The 20,325-nt window shown below is 41.0% G+C and overlaps 1 protein-coding gene across 1 annotated transcript; it reads left to right on the forward strand.

Annotated features, from left to right (window-relative positions):
- The first annotated feature begins 4,072 nt into the window (after nucleotides 1-4,072).
- ipo9 (importin 9) lies at nucleotides 4,073-20,101 on the forward strand. The gene is made up of 24 exons (XM_083892454.1): nucleotides 4,073-4,248; nucleotides 7,507-7,568; nucleotides 7,700-7,786; nucleotides 7,906-8,107; nucleotides 9,273-9,361; nucleotides 9,779-9,865; nucleotides 10,055-10,174; nucleotides 10,348-10,448; nucleotides 10,869-10,927; nucleotides 11,039-11,190; nucleotides 11,302-11,400; nucleotides 11,574-11,680; nucleotides 12,710-12,849; nucleotides 13,062-13,224; nucleotides 13,462-13,688; nucleotides 13,805-13,953; nucleotides 14,997-15,125; nucleotides 15,575-15,850; nucleotides 15,979-16,145; nucleotides 16,995-17,128; nucleotides 17,221-17,340; nucleotides 17,552-17,665; nucleotides 18,255-18,331; nucleotides 19,332-20,101. Exons 1-24 carry the CDS (start codon nucleotides 4,101-4,103, stop codon nucleotides 19,440-19,442), a joined length of 3,120 nt encoding a protein of 1,039 aa, XP_083748580.1. The 5' UTR covers nucleotides 4,073-4,100; the 3' UTR covers nucleotides 19,443-20,101.
- The last annotated feature ends 224 nt before the right edge of the window (nucleotides 20,102-20,325 follow it).

Here is a 20,325-nt window from a genome sequence, read left to right on the forward strand (position 1 = left end):
AAAAAATGAAAGAAAACGAAGAAAAAAAAAAAAAGATAATCAGACACACCACCTTAATGCTGCGTAGTGAACGATACTGAACCATAACACGATTTAATATATATAAAATATATTTCAGATTTTATATTTTATATATATGTACTGTACACTTCTATCTATCTCCCTCGTGAGCTGTCCCACAGCTGTCCTTTGCTTTGTCGTCAGTAAACATCTGCGTACATTTTTCAGAAGGTGGCCGTTCTGGGTTTGGTTTGATTTGATTTCTTCTTTCTTTCTTTTTTTTTTTTTTTCTTTTTTTTTAATTTTTAGCTTGAACTCTTTTAAAGGAGAAGGAAATATCCAATTGCAAAACATTGCTTGTTTCTACATAAACCAAATTCTTTTTGCTTAAACAAGAAAAAAAAAAAAAAAAAACCTGTTGTTTTAGTGTTTGGTTCATTCCTCGTCTCAGTATGACTGTATCTGCATCACACAATTATGACAGGGTATCCGTGCGGTCTTAAAAAGTCTTAAAGGGACACTGTGTAGTATTTATGGGTTAATATAACCCAAAATCCACTTTTGTATACATATTATGTGCTCCTGCATTGTCTAGTCGTTGTATAATATTCTTTGTTTTATTTTCGTAGTGTTTCAAAAAGTCATGTAAAATAACATGGTCGCGGGCCGCTACTGCATTGCCACGACGCCATGTTTCTACGGGAGCCTGTAAGGACAAACGCGAGAGAACAAATCAAGCGTCGCTTTACTTGTAGCTGAAGTCCCGCCTCCTCTCTCTCCGCTTCGTCTGCTACGGCCGCAGTAGCTCCGCCCTCTCCCTCGCCTCACGAACCTCATCTGCTGACACTGAGAAAGACGACGAGGACGACATTTGACCGGCTGAGGACACCGTAGCGCTCAGGGAAGGGAGGGGGTGAGCAGAGGAGCAGTTCTTTGTTGTAAATTTCCGCCTCTCCTCTAGATGGCACTATAAAAATACTTACTTCACCTTTAAAGCCAATAATTTGATTTAAGGCCTTAAAATGTCTTAAATTCTCCTAAAATCTCATAAAAGGTCTTAAATACAATGTTGAAAGGTCTTAAAAATCTATTAACGTGACTTTTATTTAAAACATGCTTAACTTAAGTCTCGCTTTGAAATTTTTGAGCATGCGAATTTCTTGCATAAGATGGGTAAGTACACGTTCAACGATTTGTGGCCCCAATTTTCCTTCATGTCTTTTGTACTTTTTTGCTAGTATGGATTTGAAATGGGTCTTAAATTGTATTCATTATGGTCTTTAAAAAGTCTTAAAAATTCTAAAAATGTGACTTGTTAAAACCTGCAGAGACCCTGCTGTAAGAAACACCCAGTTTGTGTGACAATAAATGCAACTTGCATTCAGGTAAGGGTGGATATTATCATCTTAGAAGCAACTTTCAGTGACGTGTGTTCCTAAGAAGCCACTTTATTAGACACACTTGATCACTTCGGCATCAGAATGGAGAAGAAAGTAAATTTTAAATAACTTTAGGCATCAGACAGGCTGGTGTGAATATTGCAGAAACTGCTGATCGAAGTGGAATTTCACACACAACCATTGTTGTCAACCATCACCGCGTTGTTGTCGTATAAAAAATAGAAACGGGACACATTTATTTTAGGTCTAATCAAGTGGTTGTAGAAGTATATCGAAACGTATACGTTACACCAGCGTTTAAATTAGGAAAAAGGGGAAAGACATTCAATTTACAACATTGCTCAAATTGAAAGTATTTTCAAAGGTGATTTAATTGTAAATATGTTGTACTGACATTTGAACCTAGCAGGTTTACCCGTTAATCTGCCAATGTTCAGTGCTAAAGGTGCATTTTGCAGACTGCAAATCATGTTTTGGCATGTGGCGCCACCTAGCGCCGTCTACCAATCATTGCAGTCTGTAGAGTCTCAGCTGCCGAGCAACCACGGGTTGCCAGTTATGGCACCTTTAACTAATCTTCTAATATAACGTTTTCTTCCTTTGAAGCATAAAACCTGTGTGTTTCATGTCGCTTTGTTCTAACATTCAGAGTCAGTGTCACACATTATTTCAGTCATGAAGGCTTTTGCCAAAGGTGCAAATACAGTCTTAGTGTTTAATTGTCGCTTAGGTGGACTGTCTGGGTTATTATAAATTATTATTTCGGATTAAACGTGAGTGCTGTCCATCATGATACACTAAATACACCGACCTTGAACAGAGGCTATAGGAAAACTTAAGTACATATTTTGATTTTTTTAACCAGCTTTTTGGATCAAGGAAGTTAAAATTTGAAAAGACTGGAACCCGATGTTGTCAGATTAAAAGAAATGAACCTGTTATCTCACAGTAAGGACCCAGATTATCATACCTCACACTCTCGCTCATACTTCATCAGTCAGTGGAGCGACTTAATCATGAGGTGAATTCCTTCTTGAGTCACATAAATTCTTCACTCGCTGCCACTTCCGGGGGTTTGAAGTGTTTGCAGACCGACAGTCTCGCCTCACAATGAAAGGCATCATTGTTTGACAGCACAATGGTTTAATGTTATCTTGATGTTATACGAGGATTTTAATGGACGTTGGACGATTAAAGATCAGGTGAGGCGACACCTGCTATCAGACGGTTTTACCGTCAACTGCAACTGATGATTTTTGCTCCAAAGGTATGGGGATTTTGGAACCTGGTCCACAGGATTTCACTCATTCAATCCAGCCAGATTAGACACTGGTGGATGATGAGATCTACCTCTCACTCTGTGTTGCAGATCGTCCTAAAAGTATTGGTACTAGTTCATGCTTAATTTTTTTTCAGTGGGAACTAAAGGTGATCAACGGGAACTAAGAAAATCCAAAAGTGTGCTCCTCATGCTTTTTAGTGGTACAGTATGTTCTTTACTTTTAAAAAACATTACAACTTTTACTGCTTTCAAAGTTCAAACCACAATTTCCTCATTGCCACCACCATCCACATCCTTGGTGCTTTACTCATATGTTGTGGGAGCCCTGTAATACATGAGTTCCATCCAGCCCCACAAGAGGGAGCAAGAGTTTAAAATTAAAGACTAGGAAAAAAAAGGAGAGGGAGCACAAACATGCACTTATACAATATCCAAAAACACCCAACAGGAAATAATCAAACTCTGTATAAGTTGTTGAGTCTAATACATCTGTCAAAAAAACTGTCAAACATACTAACAGACAGCACTATTAAAGATGACACCAAATAAAGTTCATATCTTGGCTCAAGAAAATCTTAAAAGTATCTTAAAAGTATCTTTTAAAATCTTTAAAGGTGCATTATGTAATAAATATAAATCAACTGGCCATAAAATCCTCCTAATATGTCACAGAGACTCAGGAATAGTACAGACAAATTATTTGCACTAAATTTTTTTATTTTTTTATTTATTTTAATATTTTACAGACTGCAAATCATGTTTCTGTTTTGGAATCATGTTTTGGCATGTGGTGCCACCTACCGCCGTCTACCAATCATTGCAGTCAGTAGAGTCTCCGCTGCCAAGCAACCACGGGTTGCCAGTTACGTCAAAAAAACGAAACCTGAAAGACCTTGGTATTTTGAATTTGAATGTAGTAACCGTTTTTGGTAACATTCTTAAATATGGCACCTTTAAATCTTTAAAAACAATGATTTGGTGGACCGTAATTAAATTCCGACATTCCAATCAAAGGACATTCCATTAAAAAGAAAAAAATATCACATCCTCGAAATTAAATTGGTTGTCTTGAGATACTGAAATAAAAACCTGTCTGATTTAAATTAATTTTAGTCTGTTCAAGTCACCTTCTTTCCTCCCTAAATATTAACTGTGTATTATAGTGTATTTCCCTGCCATATCTACTCCAGTCCAGTAGGTGGCGGTAGTGCACTTTAAGTGCAATTTACAGCAGAAGAAGAAACAAGAAAAGTGCGCTTCCTCCAGTGAAACCCCGCCTCCACGTTTCCATGCATTGGCGCGATTCCGCTCCGCTCTGTCCTGCTGCTTCTCCCCGGGTGCTCCTGCTCCCGTTCCTGCTGCTGCTGCTGCTGGTCTGAGAGACTGCGAGGCGGGCTGCGGGTGAACACACAGCGGGCATGAGTGCAGCGGGTAGTGCACGGTCCGGCCCGGTCCAGCAGGGACTGAAGGAGGCTCTGATCGAGACGCTGACGGCCATCCTGTCCCCGGTTCAAGAAGTGCGCGCCGCCGCGGAGGAGCAGATTAAAGTGCTGGAGGTGACGGAGGGTGAGTGTGGTGCTGGTGACGGGAGGGAACAGCGGCTAAAAACAGCCCGCTGTCCGCTGCTTCTGACACCGCTGTGTTCACGGAGGAGTAGCTAACAGCCTGAATGATAACGTTAGCCGGGTAACTCAGTGTGTGTGTGTGTGTGTGCGCGCGCCCGCTCCCAGGAGCTAAAGCTAGGCCATGTCGTCAGAAGTTAAAAGAAGTTAGCATGAAAACTAGTGGAAACACGCTGCTGCCACCACACAGACGTGTGTGTTTAACTTTGAGACCCGCTTTAAACAACCCACGGACGGCGTAGAAGTCACAGCTCGGCGTGTCTTCCCGTGGAATCATTAGTTATTGTGATGTGGTGAAACTGAAGCACATGTGGAGAGCGCGCGCGTGTATGTATGTGTGTGTGTGTGTGTGGAGTCCCGGCCTCAACAACAGCACCACAACAGGGAGGAGGTCACTGCTTTATTCCCCTGTCCCACTTAAACACGTCATGTAGATGCTGCTTTATTGTTTCTTACCATGTGAGGGAATTTAAAGTGTAGGGTTCTGAAACCATAGCAACATAAGACACACGTCTGCTCCAGAAGCGTCCCCCCCCCACCACCCAGTCACCAGGAAACGGGATCCGGGGCACTGTCAGGGAAGTTGCATCCAAATCGGATTCCTGGTCATTTATTCAGCGGTCGCCACGGCAACCATGGAATGCCTGATGACAGATTTCCCCGCGAAGATGTGTCTCACGGGTTTTCCCCCGTGGATCGCACCCATACAACATCCTTTCAGTGTCAGTTTGAAGGAAAGGCTTTTGTGTATGTTACAGGTTCTAATGAGAATATGTTGTTTTTATGCACAACCTGAATGGAAGTATTAAAAAAAGTTGTATGCTTAATGGAAGTAGTACATTTGTTTTAGGAAAGTAGACAAGTACTTGATCAAGTTTGAGTGGATCTAATTGAAATATAATTTTATAATAAATGACGCTTAAGTATGAGCTTTTCTATTTTTTTAATGTCTGGTTATGAGTCTGTGGTAAATGCATCATCACGGCTGATATTTAAAGCTTATGAGAAAAGTTTGTAAAACAAAGGGGGTAAAACACCCATCACAGACACTTGAGGAGCCCATACACAAATGAATAATACATTAGTTCACACGTGACAAGAAAGTGTAATAGGGCTGGATAAAAATATCGATTTGCTTGATACGTCGTCCTTCCTCATGCAATACGATAATCGATACACCAGGGCAAATACCGATAGACCCTCAAAACCAAGTGTTGAGGGTTATTTTGTCACTTAGAAATGGGACACTGCTTAAATGCAGATACGTCTTCAGACTGTAGGGGGCAGAATAATGCGAATGCTGCGTCCGGTCTGTCAACTCCAAAAAAGAAGAAGAACACATTTACGTCACGATTATTTATTACGATCCGTTTGTCAGTCAAGTTATTAGGTTGTCTGTTAGTTATAAGATGATACTCATACAAATACCACAACCACGGACATATTCAGCTGACAGTTACCACACACCACGGCTTATTGACAAGTAAACGCTTATCGCTTGTCCGCACCGGCTGGCTATTGACAAAAGATTGTAAAATAAAAATAAATGTTACGCAACAATGACATAAGTAATCCATAATATGGGCATAAACTAAGATAATACAATGGTTTTCATAATTTTTATATCTCTATTAACAAAAAAAATACTTAATTTGTAGCGTACTCGTTTCGCTGCTTTCGGCGCCATCTTTGTTCTGTCAAAACACGCAATGCATTGTGGGTAGCCCTTGCTCCCAAGGGTGGTCTCGGAAAATCTCAATATTGAGGGCGATACAGCCCTTAAACTTGCCCTTCAACTTAATTTTTCTGAGAATCGGGACAGCACTTACACTAGAGGGAGCGCGCATTTTTGAAATTGAGGGTTAAGCAAGCAATTGGAATTCACCCCAAGTTTGCCTGTCTGTCTGTTGGCAACATAACTCGAAAAGTCACAAATGGATTTGGATGACATTTTCAGGAAATGTTCGTAATAGGACCAGGAACAAGTTATTACATTTTGGACATGATCTGTACACACTGCGGGTTAGGGTTGTCGGCGGTGATCAGCTCCGCCTCTGTGGACGCTCGGTGCGCACTGTGAGCCGGCACAGAGTAGCTTAGCTTGGCCTGTCCTGAGGACCAATCGCAGCTCTTGCCGTCTCCGTTGTCCCTTGACGGAGTGACGGACACTTAAACATTTTATTTTGTGCAGCCGAAGACGACGCAGAGGGCTCTGCGTGACCTACGTAGAGCACTCTACGCAGGAGTATAAATTGGGCTTAAGGGGTTACACGCAACTGCCCATAAAGGACCATAAAGAACCTAAACTTGACTGATGGATTGTTACAGTACATATACAGCTGTAGCTTATACACTACTGCACTTCCCTTTGTCTGTGCGGTGATCCTCGTACATATGGTGAAAGGGTAATTGTGCACACTGTCTTGTCAGCTGTACTGCAGCGCTGCACTGAGGCTGACCCTGTACGCTGGCCTCTCTCTAAGGCAGCTGCTGGATGCAGGAGTGTCAGCACTAACATTGTCTCCTGGTGCCTGATGTCACTCTCAGTAAAACCCAGTGAGAGGGACAGTGAAGGGCTGGGCGCGATATGGCTTCAAAATAAAATCTCTGATCATACATGTTTTTCTTCTTCTTAAGAAAGTCAAAAGAAATTATTCCAACAAGTTTTGTCTTTATTTTCACTTGTGGGATTTGAACAAAAGTTCCCGTTATATCCACTGAGATGGAGCAGTACATCACAGAAGTCGACAGGCTGATGATGATACAGTACTGAAATGATGACGTCCCTGAAAATGATTACGTTTTAAGGATTTCTTTTTTATATGGAGCAAAGAAACAATATATTCACATTTAAGAATTTTAAAAAGTCTTGTTTTAATTAGTAAAAAAAACCTCAAACTGATTAATTATCTAAATAGTTTGCCGACTAATTTAGTCGTTGATTCATCAAATAATTGTTGCAGAAAGTTGTTAACTACTTTCATACGACGTGTGTGTACTGTATATGTAACATTATAATATATTGTACTACCAAAAAGACAAATACAGGTTTTACCACTAATATTAATTGGTTTTAAGAAATCCAGGGTGTTGAACCTGTTTTTCTATTATTGTTTATTAATTTACATGTTTCCTCTATTTTCCTGTTGTGTTCCAGTAAAGTCATAGAGAAATAATTTTTATTGTTATGTTCTTGTCGTAGAGTTTGGCGTCCACTTGGCAGAACTAACGGTTGATCGTCAGGGAGCGCTCGCGATCCGTCAGGTGAGCAGAAAATAGCTAAACTGAACACAACAGTAAATTTAAAATATGGGTTCTTCAACAAATACAGTTACCATATATGTTAATTGCTTGATCAACAAGTTTTGTGTTATTAAAATGTTCTGTTTTTGCAGTTAGCGTCAGTCATCCTCAAGCAGTATGTCGAGACTCACTGGTGTTCCCACTCAGAGAAGTTCAGGCCTCCTGAAACCACAGATCAGGTCCGCTTTTCTTTTTTCCATCATAAATTCAAATCCTCTGTCTGTTTTTATATTTCAAATATTGTCTTGCACAGTTTTCGAACATCTCATCATGTCCAACACCCGCTCTCCTCCTCCAGGCTAAAGCTGCCATCAGGGAGCTGCTGCCAGGTGGTCTGCGGGAGTCGATCAGCAAAGTCCGTTCCAGTGTGGCGTACGCCGTGTCGGCCATCGCCCACTGGGACTGGCCTGAAGCTTGGCCGCAGCTCTTCACCCTGCTGATGGAGATGCTGGTCAGTGGAGATGTCAGTGCTGTGCATGGAGCCATGAGGGTCCTCACAGGTGTGTAACCAGACACACACACAAGCTAGATTTATTGATCATTTCTGTTGGTTTTGTTTTACAGTGTTTTAGGGTGCAAATACACTGTTAATACAATTCAGCTTTAACATCATTGCCACAACACAAACATCTTATATTCACATTCCAAAACTGATAATGTAATAAATCCCAGATAATGTAATAAAAATTTGTACTTTAGTTCATTGAAAATGTAATAACTTACCGATAATGTAATAAAGTGCATTTCCCAATAATAAACACTCTTCTTTTTTTACCAATAATGTTAAAAAGTATTGCATTAAGGGGCGGTTATTACATAATCAGGTTAGCCTTCATTTCGCAGGTCCTGATAATGTAATAATTCCCCAATATTGTAATAATTTAACAGCAGACCACCCATTTCTTGGATTCAAGTGGTGATACTGTGTAAGAAATGCAAGCTCGAGAGCTCTAGCGCCACCAACAGGTCAAAGTTGGACATGCACTGAAATGGGTGGTCTGCTGTTAAATTATTACAATATTGGGGATTATTACATTATCAGGACTTGTGAAAAGAAGGCTAACCTAATGACCGCCCGTTAATGCAATACTTTATTACATTATTGGTAGATAGTGTATTACATTATTGGTAGATAGTGTATTACATTATTGGTAAATGCACTTTATTACATTATACGCAAGTTATTACATTTTCAATGGACTCAAGTGCAAATTTTTATTACATTATCAGGTTCTACATTGCATGACACAAGAGGAGGTTTCATGAGGTTTTCAACACCCACACACAGCTCTTTACTCAGGCTCCAGCTCAGATATCGTTTGAGCTAATTCTAATGTCCTTAATTTGTCAACCGTGCACTCAAGTGATATATATGATCATATCTGGAATTATTTAAAAAAAAAAAACAACTCTTGTCCAATATGGTTATTTAAGCTAAATTACATGTGTATAACAATGTCTTTCATACTGTGATTTTAAAAGTAGCCACTTTTATGGAAATAAAGTGAGGTCAGTGGATGCCATTGATTTATGTATTATGTCACTTTAGATTAGGGGCCAATCCATACTATCTTTAATATGACTTTGATTTTCCTACTGAGGGAGAATAATCTGAGAAATCTGTCTCCCTATATGTTTTTATAACTGTTCGTTAAACATTTACAGAGTTCACTCGGGAGGTGACGGATACACAAATGCCACTGGTGGCTCCAGTCATTCTGCCAGAAATGTACAAGATCTTCACCATGGCCGAGGTAATGCCACAGCTCTGCTTTACTGGTCACTGAGAGTGTAATGATGTTGTGGCTGATTGTTTTATTTGCAGAAATCAGAAAAGAAAATATGAGCCAATATCAGGACTGCAAACTGTATTAGACAGGCGGGTCATGTAATCCCTCTTATTTTCAAAATACTAATACATATACTTTTGTAACAGTATGAATGTCAGATTAGGGCTGTAATTAATGATTAGTTTTACACAATATTAATTGAGTAATCGTTTGGTTAATATGATGTCGTAAAATTATGATGTTCTCAAATGTCTTGTTTTGTTAACAAACCAAAATTCTTGTATGAAATCAGAAAATATTCACACTTAAGAAAAATCTGAAAGTGCTGGTTTATCGTATGTCCATACGATACATTCATTTTAATCTTTAATTTTGTCCCAGGTATACAGCATTCGTACTCGCTCCAGAGCAGTGGAGATTTTCACCACCTGTGCCAACCTCATCTGTGCAATTGAAGAGCTCGAAAAGGTGAGTCAGTCACTGTCTTTATGGACATATGGATTATTATTATTATTAGAAACTTAGTTTAGACTAAACTGATTATATCAAGGAACAGTCTTTGAACTTGTTAAGTCATCATCACTGATAATTTGCTTTAATAATTTATGTTTTTATAGAGAAAAACATTTTAACCGTAGCTTTACTGTGTGTGTTTAGGGTGCAGCCAAAGCCCTGATCTTCCCCGTGGTGCAGCAGTTCACAGAAGCGTTTGTGCAGGCTCTGCAGATGCCCGACGGACCCTCATCAGACAGTGGTCTGAAGATGGAAGTCCTCAAGGTAAAAAGACTGTCCAAACCAAAGGCCGTGGAGGTATTAGACCTTTTTCACACCAGGCATTTTGACGTGGACAATTATTTTTATGCAAATTTAAGTAATGTGTCAGAAAAGCAAAAGTTGAAATGTGTTGTTGTGGGACTTAAAAACAGTTTTTCCTTTTCTTTCTCTCTTAGGCAGTGACGGCATTGGTAAAAAACTTCCCCAAACCCATGGTGTCATCGATGCAGCAGATTTTACCCATTGTGTGGAACACACTGACTGAAAGTGCAGCTTTATATCCTTTCCTTCCGGAATCACACCCATCACTAATTAGCAGACGTAGTGCAACCCCTTTGAATCGTGCACCTACAGCTGTGACCTTTTCCACACTGTTTAGTTGAGTGAGTGCACGTCTGACTGCAGATGGATTTCTATCAACACGATAAGTCAAAAAATTATGCACAAGTTGGTACTTGCACACTTGCACCACAGGTACACTGCATAGATATAGGTATAACATAGGTTTAATGTTTGTTTGAGGACCACTCTTGCATAAAATGTCCATATAATGAGGGAACTGATTACTCGGTAGTGGCAGTAACTTATTAACAGATTCAGCTTGATAGGGCAAACATATTGACAAGCAGAGTTTTGTGAATTGGAATTTGAATATTTCTATGTCTGTGTTTTGAGTGTTCCTTAACCAGATGTGCACTTATGTAAGAACAGAAGTTAACTACACAGAGGAAGTGGACGACCCAGTCGACTCAGATGGTGACTTTCTTTTTAACATCTGTTCTCGTCCGCTACATGTTATAATGGTTATGGAAGAAACAATCTTCTCAACCATCCTCTGTTGTTGAATTTCTATTTTATTTTTTACAGGTGAAGTTCTTGGTTTTGAAAATCTGGTGTTTAGCATTTTTGAGTTTGTCCACACACTGCTGGAAAACAACAAGTTCAAAAGCACAGTGAAGAAAGCCCTGCCTGAACTAATCTACTACATCATCCTGTACATGCAAATCACTGAGGATCAGGTGATTATTATTAATAATAATAATAATACAATACAAAATATAAACTCATACTTTATATAAATGTTGAGTGACTTGTGTCGAGCCTGATTGTCGTCAACGTTGTTTTCTCAGGGCAAAGTGTGGACGGCAAACCCTCAGCAGTTTGTCGAGGATGAGGACGACGACACGTTCTCCTACTCGGTCAGGATCTCTGCTCAAGACCTGCTGCTGGTGAGAATCTGTCACCTAACTTGCAACAATGCTTCATGATATGATTTACAGTGGACAGAATCTGACAATTTAAAGCTTAAATTAAATAAAGTTAACCTCTCCACTAAAGCATGCTCTACCACTCTTCAGAGTGTGTATATATCACCATGGTAACCTTTGAGCTCTGCTTGCAGGCCGTTGCTGCAGAGTTTCAGAATGAGAGTGCAGCAGCGCTCGCAGCGGCAGCGACCAGGCACCTGCAGGAGGCAGAGCAGGCCAAAAACAGTGGCAATGAGCACTGGTGAGGAGACGCACATCCTAATCACATACTGGGCATCTGGTCTGAAGCTTTGTGGAGTTCTTGTGTCGTGATGAACTGACCAAGTGGCAAGTTGTCGCGGCATCACCCATTAAAATCTGGACTCCTATTTTGAAGGCTCTACAATTGTGATTTGGCTGGCGCCATGTTTATGTGTTGAAACCGGAAGATGATGTCAGCTGTCAGTAACACTAGTGTTCACTCGTGTATCTTATTTTGGGACATCGTTTACAAAATTGGTATCGCAAACTATTGAAGAGCACTTGAAACTAGCGATTGAGACCACACATTTGTACTGACTTTATAAGTCATGTCAGAAGTAGGCTCATTTTCCCCATTGACTTCCATCATATTGACTCGCATCGACGTACCTATCAACATGTTCTCGAATGTCTTCGGTCTCAGTTGATTCAGTTTTAATTAAAAGAGTTCTTTGATATGTGGAGCAAAGTAATTAAGAAAATATTCACGTTTGAGAAGCTAAAACAATCAGAAATCTTGTTTTAATAATGAAAAAAAGCCTTGAACCGATTAATCGATTATCAAAACAGTTGACGATTAATATAGTAATCGATTACACATTTTTATGAACGGTTCATGGCTGCATGTGGGAGTTCACTCTGGCTATGTTTGGCTCGCATGTCTCCCCACAAAATAGCGATATGTTTATAACTGTATGTTCCCAAGTTTTCTCTCTCACTCGGTGTATGCACACCAGTGCAGCTTGTCCTTTAATTGGTTGATTTAAAAGCGGCACGTTTTCATACATTTCTCCTGCTTGTGTTGAATTATGCTGACAAGAAAATGACAGATGCTCAAATATGGTGTGTTAGATAAAATAGTTTTGCTGTTTTTTTTTTCAAACTGTCTGATAAATGGGCTGTTTAAATCAAAATCTAAGGAATGCAAATGTCAAACAAACAATAGCAATTCAATATATGAATAACTTTCATTCTGTTTCATTTATATATTTTAACCTGTGTAAGGCGTTTTCTTTGTTTGTTGAACAAGGTGGAAGATCCACGAGGCCTGTATGTTGGCTCTCGGTTCGGTCAAAACCATCATCACGGAGAACGTGAAGAACGGTCGTATCCAGTTTGACATGCACGGTTTCCTGGCCAGTGTCATCCTCGCTGATCTCAACCTCACAGGTGAGTCTTAAACGGGCCTTTGATGACTTATAGAGGCGATCAAGAGGACAACATGAAGAAATCATGTATAAACTTTTAAAGTTTATGGAGAGCAATTGCATTTTTCCATGGTGTTACATGGGGTATTTGTTAGTTGGTTTTTCCACATTTACAATTTCCTCCTATTTTATCTTTGTCTTCAATGGTCTCTGTTTTTCTTTTCTTTTGTTCAGCTGCGTCTCCGTTCCTCCTCGGCCGGGCTCTGTGGGCAGCCAGTCGCTTCACAGCTGCCATGTCTCCTGAGCTCATCCAACAGTTCCTCCAGGCCACGGTCAGCGGGCTTCATGACAGCCAGCCACCCTCTGTCCGCATCTCTGCTGTCAGGGCCATTTGGGGGTAAGGACTTCAGGCTGTAGTTAAGAAGCAGCTGGTCCTTGGTTTCAGATAGTTGTAGATGCATTTAGCTCACAGTTGTTGATTTTATTTTATTTGTATGCCAATTATCCCTGACTATTCACTGCTACAACATCTGGGTGGATGGTAATGGGTTTTTAAAAAGCTCACTGAACATCCATCAGTGTATTACAAGTATTAAACGGATACCAAATGTTCTCTGTCCTCTAAAATTGGCAGGTACTGTGATCAGCTGAAGTTGTCGGAGAGCACGCACGTCCTTCAGCCTTTCCTGCCCAGCATCTTGGAGGGACTGGTCCAACTGGCCGCCCAGTTCAGCTCGGAGGTGCTGACCCTCGTCATGGAGACGCTGTGCATCGTGTGCACCGTTGACCCGGCGTTCACCATCAGCGCTGAGAATAAAATCTGTCCCCTCACCATTGCTATTTTCCTTAAATATAACAACGGTACAGACCTTCAGTAGCTCCTCTAACATTTGCGTTGATATGAGTTGGATGACATGACAAAGGAACATGCAGATTTGATTTGTCCTGAGGCCCCCGTCTCCCTCTCTTGTCCTCAGACCCTGTGGTGGCGTCTCTGGCTCAGGACATCTTTAAGGAGCTGGCACAGATTGAAGGATGTCAGGGCCCCATGCAGATGCGTCTCATCCCCACGCTGGTCAGCATCATGCAGGCTCCTCATGACAAGATCCCCTCAGGACTCTGCGCTGTAAGTGCTATAAAGAAACACACAGGGTTTTCTAAAACAGGATACCTTATCATAGAGAGTAGCAGAAGTGTGCCGGTTTGTGTCTCCACCAGCAGCAGGGTGCTGCAGTCCAAAATTAACTCATCCTGTCCTCCCTATTTGGTAAATAATGGCACTGAGAGGCCTTTCTGGCACTGTCTATTGTCATTATCAAGCAAAACCATCCCCCTTTACAAACAGTGGCCCCCTTTGCACCACGTGCAGTTACACGTGGTATTAACATGCGTCTCTGGTGTCCACATCAAGGTTTGATATGTGATCACGCATGTACAGTATGTCACATGTGACCTATATTAGTCATAGACTGATAAGTCTGTCTTTATCCTCCTGGTCACATGGTGTAGCTCCACTTTGTGTCTCGGTCTGTGTGCTACAGAGTGTATAAAGTCATTGAAGGTTCATATTTTGATTCATTTTTAAACCTGAGGTTAGTCGGGAGGAGGATTTTAACCAGGCGTCATGAGTGGCAGGTGTTTACAAACGCTGATATTTGCAGCCTGGTGATGTTAATGTTTGTCTTTCTGCAGTTTCAGTTTTGAGAACTGTTTAACCACATCGTTTACTTTAGTAACTTTCGCTCCACCTTATCTGCTCTGTGTGTGCGTGGGCGGGCTTGTATTTGCTACCTCTTTGGGATCTACTCTGTCATAAACACTGACCTTGTTGGGTCCGGAAGTCCTTATGGAGAACAGAACTAGGTCCTAATGAGGCAGAACTGACTTTTTGAGGAATCCAGGAAGGTTTAACACCCAGTAGTGCTCTATTGTTAGCAATAAGCCACCTTAGCATTTAGCAACAGAAATGGGAATTGACTCCTTTGCACTTTTTTCTTCATTCTCCGTTTTTTAACCTTATACATTAATGACTCAATGGCTCATTGAAACTTCAGTTTGTTGAGATGGGACATGTCAATATTTTACATGAATATTATTTTCGGCATTTAAGTAACCTGCTTTCCTGAGATTCACATCATCGCCTTTCTTCCTCCTCTATCTGTGCCACAGACATCCATTGACATCCTGACCACGGTCGTACGCAACACAAAGCCCCCTCTATCAGAGATGCTGGTGTGCCAGGCTTTCCCTGTGGTGGCACAGTGCACCTTACGCACTGACGACAACACAATCATGCAGGTAAACGTAGCTAAGATAATGATAACAACAATCTAATTGAAAACCTAGACAACATGGACCAGTATAAGTACAGGGAGCAGTACTTCCTGGTCTCATATTTAGGACAAAATGCTCAAATCATCCTTGCTTATTGCTGTGTTTTTTTGGTTTCACAATTCATTGAAAAGAACATTGTTTAACTTCAACCTTCTCAGTTTCTACAAGAGGATAATTGGACCTGATCCAAAATTTGCTCCACTTAACCTGAACAGGAAGAGAACAAAAACACTGGCAGCACCATGATCATGATACGTGTTGGCACAAAACTCAGTTCAGAATTCTGACCTGGTTCAGCTCCTATGTCGGGTTTGGACATAGGAGCAGACTTTTTTATTCTAATCACAAAGGGTTCTTTTGGAGAGAAAACGTTGCATTACGTATCTGACACCTGCCTCTCCTCATCTACCCAGAACGGTGGGGAGTGTCTGCGGGCGTACGTCTCAGTGGCCCTGGAGCAGATTGCTCAGTGGAGGGACGAGCAGGGGAACAGTGGACTCTGGTACGTCATGCAAGTGGTCAACCAGCTGCTGGACCCCCGCACCTCAGAGTTCACGGCTGCCTTCGTAGGCAGGTTGGTATCCACCCTGATCTCTCAGGCGGGAACGGAGCTCGGGGAACAGCTGGACCAGATCCTCCGAGCCATCCTGAGCAAGATGCAGCAAGCCGAAACACTGAGTGTCATGCAGGTAGGCAGGAAAGACACAAATGTTATGTTAACACAATAACATGATGAATCGGATTGTTTTAAGGTTCATTGTTGAAGATGCATTTAGCCTCCACCACCTCACTTTCTCTTCCTCTCTCCCCCGTGTAGTCTCTGATCATGGTGTTTGCTCACCTGGTTCACTCCCAGCTGGATCCTCTGCTGGAGTTCCTGTGCAGTCTGCCCGGACCCACGGGAAAACCTGCCCTGGAGTTCGTCATGACCGAGTGGATGAGCAGGCAACACCTGTTCTATGGACAGTATGAGGGTAAAGTCAGGTCAGACAACAATTCCATCTATTTGTTTATTTTCTAATAAGAGATTTTTTATTAATTGAAACAAAAACCTATAATGATGTAACAGGTTTAACCTACAGTTTGTTACTATTGTTATTGCCACCACCCTGGAAACTTTTAAATCTCATCTTGAAACTCACTTTTACTCCCTGGCTTTTAATCCAGCTTGAGAATTGTGTGGTCTCTGGTGTCTTTTAACCTTTTTATGTCTTTTAATGTGTTTTTAAAATGTGCTATATAACTGAAATGGATTGGATCGGATTACTGTTTAATGCAGTTATTTTATCAGAAGTAAATTTATAATTTAAGATTAATATTTAGAAATAAATTCAGATCTTGTTGGGGAACCTAAGCCCACACGGGACCAATGACCTTTACTTTGTGACTGCCACCTCAACACTAACATGTTTTGTGTTGATTATTTCACCATCTTGAGATGCTTGTTGCTGTAATTTTTTATACATGTCATAAAATCATTTAATTTCTTGACTTTTTGCCTTTGCACACAATAATACATGGACACAAACACCATAATACACTGACGTCCAGGATTGAGAACAGAGGATGTGGCATCTTTTTCAGCCCTGACACAGCATTTTTTTCTGTACTTTAAGGCACTGTTCCTTTTACGGACTATCGTTCAAGTAGCTGTATAACACTTTGGCTCTCTGTTTTATGTGTCACTATTTCTCCTTTTAAGCTTTTATTGGCTCATGAACAGAGTTGTGGTAGGAACTGAAACGGCTCTCCAGGGGATATGATGAAACGCAAAGATTGTCCCAAAAGGCTCGATTTGCCTTAACTCTTGCTGTGTGTTTTTTCTCCCTGCAGCACGGTGGCACTCTGTAAACTGCTGCAGCACAGCCTCAACACTGATGACAAACGTCTCCAAGACATTGTGGTGAAAGGAGAGGAGATCTACGGTCCTGAAGACGGCATTCGCACAAGATCCAAATCTGCCAAAAGTAAGATGCCAACACAAACTCACAAAAACACAATTCCAACAATCACATTACATCCATACAGTAACAATAGGATGTGATTTCTCCTTCCACAGACCCAGAGAGGTGGACCAACATTCCTTTGCTAGTGAAGATCTTTAAACTGATCATCAATGAACTGTCGACAGTAGTGGAGGCCAACGCCAGCAGAGCAAACGCAGCAGACTGGAGCCAAGGTCAGGAGAAATCCCACAAATTCTCTGTCACACTCGTTCAGCCGATGCTGTGCGACAGATTCTCTGACACATCTGTGACTGTTTCACGCAGCTTACCCAGTCCTGTATTGATTTCCTTTGTATTTTTTGGCAGATAAACATTTTGTTCTTTTACTGGAAACTTAAGAACGTGATATCAGACATTTCAGTCACCAGCTGGTGTTTGTTTTAGATTCCAGCGGAATGTGGGAGGAGAACGATGAGGTTGATGGGCACGATGAAGACGAGGAGGATGAAGGGCTGGCAGGGCAGCTGCTCTCTGATCTCATCGCCTCAAACAAATACGGTATGAAGATCTCCTCTGTGCATCAGCTATTCCTGCTCGATTAGTTAGTGTTAGTGACATCTAATGGTGAGACTGCAGATTGTAACAAACACCTCAGGGATCAACAGAGGCCGTTGCATTCTTAGTCATGAAACGCACACTCTGGCTGATTTATCTGTTATGGCTGTAAAATAGTGGTGCAGGATGGCAGCCTCAGTTAAGCAAAGCTGCTGCCAGATGTTTGTGAAAAATGATTATTCTAAGTCTGGGAATGCCAAATTATTTTCATTGCTTTGTTATGCAATTGCCGTTATATACATACAAACGTAATTATTTGTTGTACATTCAGTTTAAATGGACTTCTGTCAAACATTTAACAACATATAATATAAAAACGTCCTTTTATTGCACTGTTTATGTTTTTTTGCATGTATTTATCGTAACCGAGGCATCGTATGAGCCACTTTTATCATCTGCATAGCACTTTGGTCAAGTTTGAGTTGAGTTTCTGCTACGTTACACACTGGACCTTTAAATTTCAACTTCAATTACTGTATACCAGTCTCTTCTTGTTTCTCCTTATTTACCTTTTTTTGTCTTCTAATTACAGATGATGATTATTATGAGGATGACGACGAGGACGATCCAGATGCGTTGAAAGACCCCATATATCAGATCGATTTACAGGTACAGTGAAATCAGTGTTAGGACGAGGTGCATGAATAAGTCAGGAGATGCTCTTTTGCACCAGGTAGTGCAGGGAATTCTGTTTTGATTATAGCTATAGATTTAGATTAGTGTTGGCTGCGTGAAAGGTGTCAACGTTAACGCTAGAAGTGGCGACTGACCAGAAAAGACGCGCGTGATGTCATATTTACGTGCCGGAGGTCAACAGAGTCCAAGCTCCATTAGCTGCGTTAGCGCCTTTATCGCCGTTAGCTCCTTTAGCGCCGTTAGCTCCCGCCTACACTCAAACTAGAGCGGTCTGTTTAATCAACAAAAAGAGCAGCGCTACAAATAACCAGCGTACCTGTGTACTGCGTATATGTGCCTCTGTTTTTAAAGTTTAGTGTTACTTTAGAGTCTTTTTCTGGTCAGCCGTTGACGCCTCTAACCGCCGTAAACGCGTTCACATGCCCAGCGCTAATTTCGATTATAGATTATAGTGCGTTAAATGAATCATAAATGAAATAGATTCCTTTTTTAGGTATCACTTTATGACATAAGGGAGAGACACAGTCAAGGAACTTGACAGAGACAGAAACATGGAGATTATATTAGAGGTCGACTGATGGAGTGTTTTTTCTATGGATGATGCGTATCTTTAGAAAGTAAATTTTTTGGGGGGGTGGTTGATTTCCTGTTTTTCCCCTTTATTTGATAAAGTATAACAAATGACAAGTCTCTGTGTGCACTACAGTGCACTTTTGAATCAACTAAATGTTAAATAGATTAAACGGGTCATCACACTGAACTTTACAATTGAAAAAAATGAACTTTAGTGAAATTTCTGAGAACAGAAATGTAAAAACTTGTATAATCACTCAATGTCAATAAATGGAAAATGTATTCAATTAGTCACCCTCTAGATTATATATACTGTATATCCTTTCTTATTTTCTAACTTTGAAAGTCCTTGACCTGTGCATCATCTGTCCTTGACCTGTGCATCATCTGTCCTCTCCAGGCTTACCTGACAGACTACCTGACACAGTTTGCCCAACAGCCATGTTACAGCATGTTCTCCGGCCACCTCAACAACGCTGAGAGACAAACCCTGCAGTCCATCGGCCTCTAGCCCCCACTCATCTGCCACTCCAGGACACCGTCATCCATCTGAAATGCCCTGGAACTCTCGTCTGTTTCCTCATCGCTTATGAATTCACAAACAACTTTGGGATTGTTGGTCCCCGCAGACGGAGAGAGGACAGGGTGCGGAGAGACACATGCACGCACTTGCCCGCGAGTCCTCCATTTCTCCCTGCTCTTGGTGGGATGGACTTTACAAATGTTGAAGAGGGATGGATGGAGAAGTGAGACTGCACAGAGGTGTCAGAGGACTCGCCTTTCTGGAGTAATTTCAGATTGAACAAGAGGGTGGAATACGGAGTTTTAAGGCTTCACAGTTGGTGAATCGTAAAATATGAAAGGACTCTATTGACATATTGTTTGTAACTTAGCCTGTTATTTTTGTGTTTCTGTAAAAACAAATTCAAATGCAACACTCCCCAAGTGACTTGACACTGATTTGGTGTTTCAAAAACAAACAAAAATGCTCTTCAATGAGGCGAGAAATGCTGGCAGCCTTATATTCCAGAAAACATTCATATTTCTAAAAGGAAAAAAATAATGAAAAGCTCTTCAGACCAGTTGATCTCTCTCTATGTGGGGGTATTTGGGAGTCCACACTGTTGCCATGGTGATTCACAGCCTTGTCATTCCCTTGTACCCATTGAAACTTGGGATAGAAGAATTTCTAAATAAAAGTCCAGAATGGACAACACTTCCAAAATGAAATTTAAATTCCCTTCTTGTCTCCTTGGTGTTGGAAAATGGTCTAAAATTAGATCTCAAAGTCACAACACATTCCTACATGTTTTGAAACTGTGAAGGTTTTGTAGGTTTCAAGTTGTCTTGAAGTGCAGATTAATGAGTTAATATAGAGTATAAGTAGTGTTGTC

This window comes from Microchirus variegatus (genome assembly GCF_963457635.1).
Source record: "Microchirus variegatus genome assembly, chromosome: 7".
Taxonomy (NCBI): Eukaryota; Metazoa; Chordata; class Actinopteri; order Pleuronectiformes; family Soleidae; genus Microchirus; species Microchirus variegatus.

Excerpts from the sequence above, each read along its gene's own strand:
- ipo9 (XM_083892454.1), top strand. The coding sequence starts at position 4,101 with ATGAGTGCAGCGGGTAGTGCACGGTCCGGCCCGGTCCAGCAGGGACTG. Across the intron at positions 9,866-10,054 it reads CAATTGAAGAGCTCGAAAAG|GGTGCAGCCAAAGCCCTGAT; the intron begins GTGAGTCAGTCA and ends GTGTGTGTTTAG. Across the intron at positions 17,129-17,220 it reads AAGATCCAAATCTGCCAAAA|ACCCAGAGAGGTGGACCAAC; the intron begins GTAAGATGCCAA and ends CTCCTTCCACAG.